The 15,081-nt window shown below is 48.8% G+C and overlaps 1 protein-coding gene across 2 annotated transcripts in view; it reads left to right on the top strand.

Annotated features, from left to right (window-relative positions):
• MAP3K9 (mitogen-activated protein kinase kinase kinase 9) overlaps positions 1-15,081 on the top strand; it is a 73,914-nt gene that overhangs the window by 28,725 nt on the left and 30,108 nt on the right. For both annotated transcript variants that reach the window (XM_082733356.1, XM_082733355.1), the window contains exon 3: positions 14,108-14,288. In XM_082733356.1, the coding sequence (XP_082589482.1) occupies positions 14,108-14,288 (181 nt within the window). The remainder of the gene's footprint in view (positions 1-14,107; positions 14,289-15,081) is intronic.

The following is a 15,081-nucleotide window of genomic DNA, read 5'->3' as shown; positions in this document are numbered from 1 at the left end:
CTGTTTCCCCTGTGGGAGCATCTCTTCATCCCTCCCTCCCCCTCCCCCTTTTGCCCATGTGGGGACCTGTTGGCCTTTTCCAGTAACCAAAGCAATTGTGTCCTTAAGTGGGCAAAGTCAGTAGATTCCCAGGCAGGAATGTTAACAGGGAGGAGTCTTGCTTTCTTGGGTAACAGCCTGGATTCTCTCCTGGTGACTCTTCTGATCCTGGATGTTAGCTGTGTTTTAGAGGCTTTGGATCACCCCTTTCCACCCATGGTGTGATGCGACAGTCAGGGTGGGACATCATGGTCTGTGGGCCGAGCCCAGCATCATAAGTAAGAGTTGACCTGCTGGGACCCTCCCGTGAAGGGCTGACCCTTGTTCCTCAGAACTCCACCCGGGGTCCTGACCACTTTGAAGAGCATCAGGCTAGTCTCCCAGGGTTGACTTTCTGGCCCCTGGGCTGTGATGGAGCAAAGAGAATCTTCTCTAAACTAACCCTTCCCTCCACCTAGGGATGGAGAGAATGGTCCCTCCTGGGGCGCACGAGCAGTGAGCGATGTCTCTCCCATGGTTGACTGTGGCTCCCGGTGAACCGGGCAGCTGAGGTACGGAGCTTTTGGAGTTGACCTTGTTCTTTGCATGTCCGATTTGTGAACCTCGACCTTTCTCTCCCCCCTCTCTAGAGGCCCTTCTTACTAGCCTGGTAGACACACATTTTAGAACAGGGAAAAGAGGTGTGGATGTAGTGTGGGTGCAGACAGGGAGGGAAGATTCTGCAGCGAAAGGGATAGGACTGAAGCATTGGACCAAGTGACGGGGCCCTGATGACGGATGGGAAATTGGAGACGGTCAGTCCAGGGTTTTCCATGAAGGGCCGATGGGAAAGGATTCCGTGAGTCCAAGCAGATCTCGGGTTAAGATCATCCTGTGTTGGGCTCCACAGAACAGCTGGATCGGACCTTCCTGCTACTGCCCAGCACCGAATATACACCTGTTTTGAAGGTGAAGGTCCAGTGGAGAGAGCAGGACTTAAGGTCCTGGGATTCCTCTGTTTTCCTAGTGCTTATCCTCATACGTTTGACCACTGAACATGAAGTCCGCTCTCCCCGTGACTTCACTGCTGTTCCTTCTGGGGGGTGTGACTCGAAGGTGACCAGTGCTGTCCTGGGTTTGCAGAGTCCAGCCTGCCAACTCTAAGCAAAACTCCCCACTAATTCTTTTTTTTTTTTTTTTTTTTTTTAAGATTTCATTTATTTATTTGACACAGAGAGAGAGACAGCGAGAGAGGGAACACGAGCTGGGAGAGTGGGAGAGGGAGAAGCAGGTTCCCGCCGAGCAGGGAGACCGATGTGGGCCTCAATCCCAGGATCCTGGGATCATGACCTGAGCTAAAGGCAGAGGCTTTAGCCCACTGAGCCACCCAGGCGCCCCTAGACAGCATATTCTTAAGGGAAAAAAAAAAAAAAAAAAAAAAAAAAAGAAATCTGATCAAACTATGTGTTTTTACATACTAATGTTTTACTAAAATATATTCACATATATTAAATTTTGCCTGCTACATCTTTTTTATATATGTATTTTAAAGTGCATGTATAATATCTATTAACAAGCCAAATCATATCACAAGGTTTAGAATATAAAACAAAGGTTTCCTGCTCTATCCTGTCTTACTCCCTGAGTCTTCCTCCTGGCCCCTCTTCTTGAGGGGAGGTGCTAGTTTAATTTATATTTGAACACCCTGTACTTAGCACTGTGCATATGGGCTCTCTTAACAGGGGACTCTTTAAAGAAAAGGAAAAACAGATTTAAGTCAACACTTATTATAGAACATGACATACTCCTTAAAAAACATGCAGCTGAAACTTGTCAAGTTGATTCATTTTATAGACGCTTGGAGAGGCTGTCCAAATCCTTGGCCGCATCGTATGGAGATTTTATTGACTGGGATGTTGCTTTTGGTTTAGATTTTCAATTTTAATATGTCTTTTTGCTCCAAGAAATGTTGTAGGAGTGGAATTGAGCTTTGTATCTGTTAGATTAGGTTAGCTAATGAGAAAAAAGATCCCCAAAATAACAATGGCTGAAAGAAGTCTTTTTTTTTTTTTTTTTCCTCTTGTATGTCAAAGTCTGGCGGGAGACAGCCCATGATTAGCAGGGTAGCTCCCTTCCACAAGCCGTAGACCCTTTCCCATTCACCGCTCTGCCTACGTTGGGGCAGGATCTTACCCTCGAGGCCCAAGGTGGCGGCTAGATCTGCAGCCATCACATCTGTGTTCCAGGTAGCACAGTGGAGGGAGGGATGAAGAAGGTCTAAAGGCCGTGAACTGAGAACTCTTGATACTTCTAAGCTACCGGGTTGTGCTTTGGAACAGGAAGGACGGGAAACATAGTTAACGTGACATGTGGCCAGGCGCCCCTCCTGCACATGAGGGTTCTGTCACTATGGGATGAGGGGCAGATAACCACGGAAGGGCGACTCTCCGTCTGGGTCACAGCTTTCAGGCCCTTTTCCTATCATTAATCCCTTGTTAGTGCTTCCATGATATGTTGCCAGGATTGCTAACGTAGCAATTCTTTTCTGCTGTGTTTTCAGTTTGTTTTCTCTTCCTCATGGAACGCTGCTGACTCTGTCCTTCTGTTTTAACCCTTCCTTGGAGATTTCTCTCCCATCCACTCCTCTGGAGCTGGAGGATTTGAGACGCCGGCCTGGATGTGAGCTGATGGCCGACAGGTAGACTTTTTTATCAAGGGCAGTAGCCTTCTGCTTTCTGCCTGTCCAGCTTCTGGTTGTATCATCGCCATCACTGGCTCCCAGGGGTGGCTGCAGACCTCGAGGGGTGGGGCTGCTGCAAGGTCTTTCTGAATCTAAGTGTTGGCAGAGAGTGTAAGTATTCGAATGTCTGTTTTTCAAATGTAGATGCTGTCGTGTTGATCAATACAAATTGGATTGAAAGTGGGTCTTTCTCCGTGGGTATTTTAATATGGTGGGGTGGTCGGGCACTGACTAGGATTTCATTCAACCCTGGGCTATGTCCTGGCTCTGCCTCTTAGCACCTGTGGACCAGCCTCTGGACTGTGGTTCCACATCTGATAGTGCCTCCCTGGCTTACTGAGAGTGTTCCAATTATGGAAATCACTTAGCAAATCACTTAGCCTGGTGCACAGCAAGCCCCGAAGCTCCCAGAAACATTAGCTCTGGTGACGGTTTCCTTCTTAACCCTGAAAGTACATTGACCGCCAGAGTAGCATTTGCTTGAAAGCTGGAAGGACCTATTTCAAGAGGTCAGGAATCACTGCTGTAGCTCCTTTGGTGACTCTGATGTCGCCAGCCCTCCGACAGGTTTGGGGAGCACTGTCTAAACAGATTCGATCAGAGACCTTTGTCGCCAGCCTCCTCGGGTGACCGGCGTGGAAAGGGAGGCCATTGCGGTTCGGTTGTGCTCCAGCTCTGGGTCACCAGAGGTGGGTCACACAAGGTCACTGTGCTGAGTGCCCTTCGGCTGCGCCCGGAGCGCTTTCACACACCCAGTGGTTTCCTTTGGTTTCCTCTTCCACACCCAGAGAGAGTGATCCTAAGCCCACCCCGTTCTCTCACCCTTACATGGCTCTTCCGACAGCGCCTTCTGGCTGCCCATGCCGAGTGTCGCCAGGAAGCTCGGCGTGGCTGGCTGTGCCCATGGAACCCGGTGGAACTCTGCTGACCTTGCCGGGCCGGCTGGAGCCTTGCTGGCTGTGTCTCCGGGCCGTCTCCCGCCTGCACCACACCTGCTGAGGCGGGGAGTCAGGGAGTCTAGGTGGGGGATCATTTGCCTTCGTAAGCAAGTCTGATCTCTCCTGTTCCTGCCTGGAGGGCCGGAGTGGCAGAGGACCAGGGGCCAGGAGAGGCCAGGAGACGCCGGCTGGCCACGCTCCCACTGCACGCTAGTGGTCCGTGAGGCAGGCCCTTCCAGGGGGCTCTGCTTTCAGGGAGTTACAGATTCCCAGAAGGTCAGAAGTGGGGAGCAGGGGCCCAGTGCAGGTTGCCCAGTGGTCGAGCTGGAACGAGACGTTCTAGGCTTTCAGCTCCTGCTCTTTTCTTTCTGCCTCGTTGCAGCTCAGACATTGCTCCTGCGCAGCGGGAGGGAGGGGACGCCGTGGCGGGGAGCTGGTGGCTGGACTGCGGTGTGGCCGGAACGAGCAGGAGCCCCGGTTTTGTGTCACTGGAGAGGTGGAAGAACTAAGCCAAGGAAAGTTCCCTTGCAGGGGGCCCTTGGGTACAGACCACACCATTTGGCTTCTCCCTATACCGAGAAAACAACCAAAACTGAGGCAGGACCCTGGGCCAGGCTGGCAGATTGGACACGGGCACGGACTGCGTCTGCTGGCGCTCGGTTCTCAGAATCCCAGGAAACCGCAGAAACTCCCGAGGCGGCAGGAGAGGAGGCCACGGCAGCCTAGTTTGGGAAGGTGGGAAATAGGTAACTAGCCGACCTAGGAAATTGAAGAAGTCTTAGGAAATTGAGAAAGATCATTTCAAGCTGATTGTGAGGAAAGCAAAGAACCCATCAGTCAGTTTGTAATCACAGATGCCTGAAAAGCCCAGCACACGGCAGCAGGAGGCAGCCGGGGCGAAGCAGGGTCCCCGAGTAACCAAGACTGGGCAGCAGTGGTTCGGCACGCCCTGCAGCTCTGTGGGCCTGTCTTCTCCAGTCCATGCCACCTGACCGCTTCTCCTTTTGGGGTTGGGGGGGTAAACCGTTTCTGGGTGGGGTCTGGGCACAGTGGAAGGTATAGGTGCTTTATAGGAAAAGGAGGGATGAAGTGAGTGTCTCGGGGCTGATGCCTGCATTCCGAGATCGCCTCGGCTCTCCTTGTGATGGGCTTCCCAGCACCTTGGTGGCCAGGACTTGCTTTCCCGAGCTGTTTGGAGATATTCTGACCTAGGTTGGCCCGGATCTCCCCACCGTCAAGCTCAAGGTTGACAGATTCCTCCCGTGCGCTGGGAGGTTCTAGTCCGCTTTGGGTCCCTCAGACCTCACCCTGCATACTTACCATGGAAGGGTCACAAGGAAGGAGAATCCACACGCGTGCCCTTGTACTCACCAATGTCGACACTGGCCAACTCGTGGGAGCTCCTCTTTCTTCTGTCATTTCACTCACCCCCCAGCCTTGATTATTTTGAAGGGAATGTGTGAAGGGAAATTCCGATGAAATATGAATCATTTCATATTATTGGTAAATATTGCAGTAGGTACTTTAAACTATAAGGACTCCTTTTTAAAACCAAAGCACAGGGCGCCTGGGTGGCTCAGTGGGTTAAGCCGCTGCCTTCGGCTCAGGTCATGATCTCAGAGTCCTGGGATCGAGTCCCACATCGGGCTCTCTGCTGAGCAGAGAGCCTGCTTCCCTCTCTCTCTCTCTGCCTGCCTCTCCATCTACTTGTGATTTCTCTCTGTCAAATAAATAAATAAAATCTTTAAAAAAAAAAAAATAAAACCAAAGCACAATTTGGCTCTCAGTCGTGAGCAGACAACCAAGGATTGCTGGGACCCTGAGCAAAATCGCCTTAGAGGCCAAAGCACAAACAGGAAAAGCAGCTCAAGCAAACTGCGCTGGGAGACAACAAAGTAAAAAAGAACCATCAGTGATACCCTCAGAAGAAAAGACTGTGTCCATGTTACAAAAACAGCTGTTACACAAATACATCAGCATCAGTCCCCCCAAAAAGAAAAAATTCGGAGAAGGAAAAAGAGTAATTAAAACCGTGATAGGAAAATGAAAAACCCAATAGAAGTGTTTGAAGGTAAAGTGATGATACCTCCGAAAGAAGAGGAAAAAAGATAAAAAGATGGGAAAAATAGAGGAGACAAGATCAGGAAATTGAAGGACCAGTCTAGAAAGCCCAGTATCTGAATAATGGATTCTATTCTATAGAGAGAGAAAACAGAAATATAGGTGAGGAAATTAACAGGAAAATACTTCAAGAAAATTCTCTGTAACTGAAAGACATGATTGTGTAGATTTCAAAGTACTCACTAAGTTCTCACCTCAAGCCACATCCCTCTAAGATTTCAGACCACAGGGGACCAAGAAGAGAGTAGAAATTTCCCAAAGGAAAAAGACGCATCACTTACAGAGTATCAGGAAACAAAATGGCTTGAGACTTTTTAACAGCAGTGTCGAAAGCGAGAAAATGATGCACAATGTCTTCAGAATTATGAAGGTAAATCTCTCATCATTTTTGTACCAAGTATAGGGATGGAAAAGAGACATTTTCCAACAATAACAAAAAAGAACCTTCCATGCATTCTTTTCTAAGGGCGCTACTGGAGAAGGCACACCACCAAAGCAAGAGAAGAAGCCAGCAAAGAGAAAAAGTGGGGTGTGGGACACAGGGACAGGAGAGGAATGAGGGGAAAAGCCCCACAAATTGGGAAGGGGGGGTCTCCGGGAGCATGACTGAGACCTGGAGATTGGACAGTTGACATCCGGCAGTGTGACTCAGGGCTGTCATGGCCAACTCAGCTGCTGGTGGTGTTCCATTGATTTAACCTGAGGACTCACTGCCTGGGGGAGCCTGGTGCAGATTCTTATCTGCACTTGGCTGTCTTGCTCATGTGCTGATGAAGCTCCTTGCCCCGCTACTGGATAGATGAGTGTTTGCTTTGCCCAACCCAGGAACCGGAGGTAGGCCAAGGTGAATTCAGAGCAAGGAAATATGGAGGTGCTCACGCCTGTGTATGTGACCTTATTTGGAAACTGAGTCTTTGTAGATATCAAGTCAGGACGAGGCTGTGTTAGATGAAGACTGGCTCCAATCCAGAGACTGGTTTCTGGATAAGAAGAGGGAAATTTGGATTGAACACACAGAGATGAGAAGGCCATGCGAAGACACAAAGACAGACATACACAGGGCACACAGCCAGATGAAGACGCTGGAGTTAATGCTGCCTTGAGCCAAGGAGTGCCAAGAATTGCTGGAAGCCACTAGCAGCTAGAGGAGGAAGGGAAGGATTCTTCCTTCCCAAGAGCCTTTGAAGGGAGCAGAGTCCTGGCCACACCTTGACTTTGGACTAGAAGTCTAGTCTCTAGAACAGAGAGAGAATAAGTTTCTGTTGTAAGCCACCACGTTTGTGGTAGTCATGTTGTGGCAGCCCCAGAAAACTAGTATGCCTAGCTCCATACATACCTGCCCCTCGCTCTTTCCGAACTAAACAGTAACTTATTTCAGAATAGGTGGTAAAATATAAAAAGAAGGAAAGGAATAGGGACGCCTGAGTGGCTCAGTTGGTTAAGCAGCTGCCTTCGGCTCAGGTCATGATCCCAGTGTCCTGGGATCGAGTCCCACATCGGGCTCCTTGCTCAGCAGGGAGCCTGCTTCTCCCTCTGCCTCTGCCTGCCATTCTGTCTGCCTGTGCTTGCTCTCTCCCCATCTCTCTCTCTCTGATAAATAAATAAAATCTTTAAAAAAAAAAAAAAAAAGAAGGAAAGGAATGAATGGCAGAAGTCAGGAAAGGGATGTGATGAGGGAGGGACACAGGGAGCTTCTAAGGGACTGGGTAGGGTACAGGAGTTTTCATCTCCTTTTCTTTAAACCATACACACACTCTTCTGTTTGTATATACATTGGACAATAAATTGGGGGAGGGGAGAGACTCAACCAAGCAGAGCCCAACCCTCAAGAGGTAGACCAGTTGCCCATTCAGGGAGAGATGGTGCTGATTCATTCAAACTAAATGAAAGTCTGGGGGACGGGAGTCCTGGCGCCAAGGTGAGCGTTTAGCAGATCAGAGCCCCTCGTGCTAATGGAGATGAATAATAAATAAGAAATCTCAAAATGATAAATCATCAACCAAAGCTAAATTTACCATTATGACATATGGGAGTGTCTCCTCAGTTATGCCAAGTTTTGAGTGCCTGGCCTCCAGCTAAATGGTATTAGTCAGACACCGAGCCCTCTGTGGCCATCCCCATCTGAATTATTTCTGCCTCTAATAACCTAACAGGATATGGCCTTTCAGAGGGTGTGTATGAAATGCCACTGAATCCCGTAGAAAAGTCACTCCTCCCTCTGTATTTATGCAGGTTTGACATTCATTTTGTCCCAGTTTTCCTATATTCCTTTCAACATTTCTAAATGTTTCTTTCTAACAGACTGAAGGCCCTAGGCTCAGGGTTTGACCCGTGACAGGATCTACGGTTATTTTTGTTTTCATTTTATTTGTACAGGTTAACTGATATTAGAATATTTGTGTTTTTCATTTATAATAATACAAAATTTCTTTTAGTAATTTTTAAAAAGTCAGTGTAAAGAAAAATGCTAAGTGGTGTATAGTTGGTTCCTGATCTGGAAATAATCGTGAATTCTGTCCGTGGGTTATGGAGGCTTGGAAAACTGCCTATCTTCCTGATTGTAGCAAAACGTTGGCCCCTGTTGATGTACACTTTGTCTTCACCTAATATTCAATTTTGTCTTGTATCTTTCCGTGTAGTATGTATGGAAGGCCCTTAAGGGCAGAATCAGTCGCTTCTCTTTCCTGCGTCCCCCGACCCGACCTGGTGGCAGCTAGATGTTGTAGTCACCAGTGAACCGTGGCTGTGGTGTTCCTCTCTCAGTCTCATTTTCTTGCCTCGTACACGCTGGCTCCCCTTCATGCCCCAGGGATGGATGGCACCGGGGGGGGGGGTGTCCACTTCCCCCCTGTTCCGGGCATCCACAGGGTGGTAGTCTGAGAAATGCACAAGCTACTTATTTACTGAAATAAATGACCAGCAAGGGGTCACTTCTTTCATAGAGTCTGGTTCTGTGCTGGTACCTGGAGGGAGAATAGTATGGATTCCGGAAGACAGAGAATGGGGTTTTTGCCCACGAGGAGTCCTTCTGGAGGAGATGGTGGGACACACCTGCCCGCAGTACTGGGGAATGATTTAAAAGAAGCGCATGTGTGAAATTGTATGATAGTGGTTTTGGGTGCTGAAGGAACAATTCAGAAAAAGGCTGGTAAAGACCGGTCTAGGCATCTGGCAGGAAATGAAATAAGCCTGAAAGGCACTAGGATTCCCTTCTATCCTCTGGGTGGCACAGCACATGAAGAGAGGTCTGGCTTTGGAGCCCATCTCCGTTCTTCTCTACCGTGGGCAACTGACTTAACCATTCTGTGTCTGTTTCAGCATGGGTAAAATTGGGAAAATATTTGTACCTACTTCATAGAGTTGGTTTGAGGATTAACTAAGGCGTTGTATGCAAAGAGCATCGTGCCACTACATAGCAAGGGATCAATAATGGATAGCTAGTGTTATTAATTTATCAACCATTCCATTTATTTCTACAGCAAAACATTATTGTTGAGTTACCATTTGTCAGCAACTCCCAGGTTTCCTACCAGTGTCTTCAGTACGTTGGCTGCTGAGTCCCCTGGCTTGCACTTACGCACGAGACACTGAATCATCAGAGTAACACTAATAGCTGTGGTGTCCCGAGTCCCTGTTTGGGTGTCAGGCCCTCTGCTAGGTGCTTCGTTACTACGTTGCCTTTAATCTTTATCCCCGTTTTATAGAAGTGAGAGTAGAAGCGCAGAGTTTATGAAACTTGTCCAGGGTCACATGTAGAGTGTCAAGGCTGGGATTTAAATGATCTGCTTTTTGGGCTTTTTCTGATCCATACTGACTCTTGTTACCGTTGCCCTATACCCATTTCGTCATCCCAAATTGAACTTGGCTTCCTCAAAGGGCTTTGCCTTTCAACTTCAATCAAGGATGCCACCATTCTACTTGTCACCCACATCTGAAGGGCTGGGACCCTCCCCCTTCTCCATCCAACCTCTCTGTCAGGTTAATCAGTAAGACTTTTCGTTCAGATGGACCTTTTCCTCTCTGAGCCCTCCTACCTGGCCAGCCCCCCACCCCCACATTGACTTACGCTGGACTTGTTTTCAGCATTTGTTCCGCTGCCCTACCTGTGAGAGGTGAGCTTTACACAATACTTGGACGGACGTTGTTAGATTTTGATAAAGCATTCTTAAATTTTCTAAGTAAAGCACAATAATTTGTTCTTGCTGTGGCTGTTTGTTGGTGGTAGAAGTTCAGAAGTTCAAGGGTACAGGAGATAAGCTGCTGTGATTCTAACTTCCCTTTCCCCAGGGAAAGTGTACTGGGAGGGAACTACTCCATTCTGTTTCTAAAAGTAAAGTCTTTTTCTTTAACAAACGGGACAATTGGATAGTCATATGCCAACCAGTGAGCTTGAACACCCTCTTGTGATACACAAAAATGAACTAAGAATGGATCAGTGACCTCGTTATAAGAGCTGAACCCGTAAAACTAGTAAAAGAAAACATAGAGGCAGATCTTCATGAACTTGGTTTTGGCAATGGAATCCTTGATATTTCATCAAAAGCATGACCAACAAAATGAAAAACAGATAAAGTGGACTTCATCTAAGTTAAAAGCTTTTGTGCATCCAAGGACATTGTCACGTACGTGAAAAGACAGGCTACAGAAAGGGAAACTATCTGCAAGTCATCTATTTGGTAAGGGTTTAGTGCATGGAATCTATAGAACGAAGTCTTTTTAAAAAAATTTTATTTATTTATTTGACACAGAGAGAGATCACAAGTAGGCAGAGAGGCAGGTAGAGAGAGAGGAGGAAGCAGGCTCCCCGCTGAGCAGAGAGCCGGATGCGGGACTCGATCCCAGGACCCTGAGATCATGACCTGAGCCGAAGGCAGAGGCTTAACCCACTGAGCCACCCAGGTGCCCCATAGAAAGAAGTCTTATAACTCAAAACAAAAAAAGTTTCTCTTTTTTTCCTGCATTTTTAAGATAACATATAATGTATTATTTGTTTCAGGGGTACAGTTGTGTAATTCATCAGTCTTACACAATTCACAGTGACCACCATAGCGCATACCCTCCCCAATGTCCATAATCGAGCCATTCCATCCCACCCACCCACCCCCAGCAACCCTCAATTTGTCTCCTGAGATTAAGAGCAAAGAGACATTTCTTAAAAAGAGATACACAAATGGCAAACAAGCACATGGCTATATGCCCAGCATCACTGGTCAGTAGTGAAATGCAAGTCAAAAAATCCCAGTGAGATACCACTCCACATCCTCTAGGATGGCTGTAATTTTTCTTTTTTTAAAAGTAAATAAAAGGGAAAATGGTGTGTTGAGGATGTGGAGAAATTGGAACCCTCTCCCACTGCTGGTGGGGATGTAAAATGGGGCGGCTGCTGAGGGAAGCAGCAAACATGGAGTTACCATCACAACGTAGTGATTCCGCTCCTCGGTGCATATCCCCAAGGACGGAGAACAGGTCCGAAACAAATAGACGGACCTATGTGTGCATAGCGGCGCTTCCTCACAGTAAGTAAAAAGTGGAAACAGCTCAAATGTCTGTCGTGGACAGATGGATAAACAACTTGTGGTCTATGCGTACGAAGGAATATTACTCAACCGTAGGAAGGCGTGCCGTGTGGCTACAAGCTATAATACAGAGGAGCCTGGAGAACATTATGCTACGTGAAATTACCAGATGTGTCACCTGTCACCTGTCCATTTGTATAAAATAGCCACAACAGGTAAATCCGTAGAGATAGAGAACACATTGGCGGCTGCGAGGGGCTGGGGAGAGGAGAGGGTGGGGAATGGTGGCTGCCAGGATGGATTTCCTTCGGTGGGACTAGACAGAAATCTGGAGACAGCCAGAATTACTAGCTGGCTTCTAACCACAGCCTCTCCCCTTTGTTGAGGTCAGAGCCCGAAGACCAGGGATTTCTGACTCCGATGCCGTCAGGGGTCCAGCCTGTGGGGACACTTGTTTGAAGTCGCTGGATTTAAGGCAGCAGAGAGCAGTGGGGACTCGGTGGAACTGGGCGGGACCTACACTACCTAAAGGCATTCGTATTCCGGCAGATCTTTCCTGGGCTGATTCTTGCCGCATCTCCAACCTGCCGCCCGTCTTAAGCCATCCGGCATCCTCTTCATCACGCCATTCATCGCCTAAAAATCCACTTCCTGTCACAGAACCTAGATGTCTGTGCTCCCCAGCCTGGAATCTGTGACGCTTAGCAGGTTCCATATGTGCCAGGGAACTGTTACCCCCTCCCACTCACCCCGTCCCAGCACCTGGCGTTGGGGGCGGGGGCGGCTGTTACAGGACCAGACCCCACTGGCTGGGTGAGCGGATGGTCTCACTCTGAATCTTTGGTTTCAGGGCGGCTTAGAAATGGTCCGTGGCTGGGGGCTGCCTCGTACAGGGAACGGTGAGTTTCTTTAGTGCCACTGGCCCAGGAGTTTGAGTGCATATTTGTCTGTTCTCTCTGCCGGCAGAGATGGGGAGAGGGGCACAGAAGAATCTGGAAAGAGTTTTGTTATTTGATGAGATGGAGAACGTATTTTTTTTTAAAAATTTGTCCAAGCCTTTAGAGGTGTGGATCCATTCAGCTCAGAGTGGGGAGGAGTGTGTCCGGGGGCTCAGAGAGGGTGTGGAGGAAGGACACCGAGCCCATTAGGTCAGGGAGGGGCTGGCACGGTGTTCTCTGTGTTTCCAGCGCTGCAGCTCCTCGTCATCCGTCTCCACGGCTGGTTTTTTGAGAAGCACGTAGGACACAGACCTGTGGCCCACGTCCTTCCAATACGTAATGGTTCGGACAGGCTGGGGGCAGGAAGAGAAAATTACAGTGTGTGGCTGACGGGAGGGACCTGCCTGAGGTCCTTGCCCTCAGAGTCTCCTCTGAGCCCCTCCTTGGTACCCAGAGTACCACCACCACGGACCCTTTCTTTAGATAGTGAAAGAGTTTGAGCTGTCAGAGGATCTTAAATTGCAAAGACCTCTCAGAGAGGTAGAGTTAGAGCCTTCTTAAGAGCCCTTCAGTGGGAGTCCGTGGAGAACCAACCCAGGAAGGGTAACCCCGCCCGAGTAGGGCTCAGAACTCGTGTTTTCAGTGTTTACCTAGACAGAGTGGCTGGAGGAATGGAGTCAACCTTTTTTTAGTTGTTATTCTCTCTTCGATGGATTCCTTTCCCCACTCTCTCCACTTGGACTTGAACAGCAGGGCTGGGGAGAGGCTCCTTCCTTCTCTGAAATCCTGCGTAGAGAGCTCTCAATTCTGGGCCGTTCAGCGTCCGGTCCACAGGAGGCTGTGCTCACGTGGCGCCTTCAGAGCCATCCTGCTTGTGGACATGGAGTTCTGGCTTCTATGCGACCACTGCCCTCTCAGAGTTCCTTGGCTTAGCTTCTAGGACATTAGTCAATTAGCGCTTTTGCTCTTTTTAGGAAGATTGGCCCCTGCAAGGGGACACATATCCCTGGAACCCCCTGGAGGTGGCTACCTCAGCTACCATCCTAGGAGAACTAAGATGGCTCCGCACAGGGGTGCTTTGGTGTTAGAAGCCGGGGGACAGGCCCAGAGTGTAACTGGTTGGGCGCATTAGTTCTTTCTTCCTGGGTCATATCCACAGAAAGCTTTGTGGGTGTAAACCTGTGTGTGCCCTTTGACTTCTGTAACTTGTCAGCCAGTTCTCAGTGCCTGGGGGTGAGTCCCCAGGTCAAAGGGAAGCCTCTGTGCCCCAAGACACGTTTTCTTACAGGCTTAAGTAACTTGTAGAGGTTCATGGAAACTGCTCAGACACAGTCTGAAACCTTGGAAATCCACCATGCACCGCCATTCCTTGTAGTCTGAGAGTGGTTATGGCCCGGGGTGCCGGGGCAGACGGGAAGCCCAAGTAGGCTGTCCTCAGAAGGGTCGGCTGTGACCTCGTGGCTCCTTTCATAGGGTGCGAAAGGGCCACACGCCATGAGGGTAAAAAAGGGCCTTTGTGTCCGACTGCCTGCCTTTCAGTCCTGGCTTATTAGTTGGTATCTCAGTTTCCTCATCTTGTGGAAAGGATACGGCAGTGGTACCTACCTCGTAAGGTTGTTGTGAGTTAAAGGTAATGTCTATAAAAGACTTGGCACAACAATGGATGCATTGTAGGGACGTCTTACCAAAAACGGTGGTTCATACCATCAGGCTAGGGTAGCTGCCCAGGGAGCCTGGCGGGGAGGACAAGAGTCTGGCAGGAGGGCTCTGTATTCGCTGGTTTTCCTGTGATTGATGCAGACTTTCTGGTTTCTTCCATGTCTTTTTCTCGCCCAGTATTGATCCTTCAGAAGGTGGAGAATGGAGACCTGAGCAACAAGATTCTGAAGATCACTGACTTCGGCCTGGCTCGAGAGTGGCACCGAACCACAAAGATGAGCGCAGCGGGGACGTATGCTTGGATGGCACCTGAAGTCATTCGTGCCTCCATGTTTTCCAAAGGCAGTGACGTGTGGAGGTAAGATCCAGAGGCTCAGGGTCCGTGCTCCCCAGGTTTATTTTGGGTGCACACACGTTTTAGGACTTGGAGAACTAAGGATGCGTATCCCAGGCACCCCAAATAGGTCTAAGTGACCCCTTCAGAGCAATCTCCAGGAATTCACAGGTTGCCATAGGACCATTTCTAATGCCTTCACCTACCCAGAGTCCAATTAGTGCCCTCTTGGTGATTGCTCTGTAGGAAAGACCAGTAGATCCAGGGTCAGTGTGCACGTGCATCTCTGATGGTAGGGTGGTGAGTGCACCCGCTCATTCCTGGGAACCTTCCCCAGGGTCATCCTGGCTGCCTTAGCCCCGTGGCTGTGTACTGCTGGACCTGTCCCCACTGCAGGCTCTTCCGCTAATGAGTATTCTTTGTGTGATCTCTTTTATTTTGGTAGGTTGGAGATTTCTAGTTGTCTGGTTAACCTTTTAGTTGGCGCTCTCTTGGTTGAACAGTGATACAGAAATGGGAGAAGATGGGTCTCAAGCAATTACCCAGAACTGCAGACTTACAGATTCGACCAACCCCCGCGCCCCCAGTAAATATCAGCCAATAGGTCATAAGGACACATAGGTCAAAAAAAATCTTGTCCTCAAAAATAAACAAACAAACAAACAAATAAATATTTTATACATGGATCTTGTCCTTGCTGATGGGAAGATGAGCTTCTACGGAGTATGCATCCTCACGGCTGTGAGACAGTAGCGTCAGCACACTATACCAAAAGGAAGGACTATAGGTGATCATGTACTTAGTCCATGAATTTGTT

Source organism: Mustela nivalis (assembly GCF_964662115.1).
Source record: "Mustela nivalis genome assembly, chromosome: 6".
NCBI classification, from domain to species: Eukaryota; Metazoa; Chordata; class Mammalia; order Carnivora; family Mustelidae; genus Mustela; species Mustela nivalis.
The sequence above is the reverse complement of the archived record's forward strand: the minus strand, read 5'-3'. Positions and strand labels throughout refer to the sequence as shown.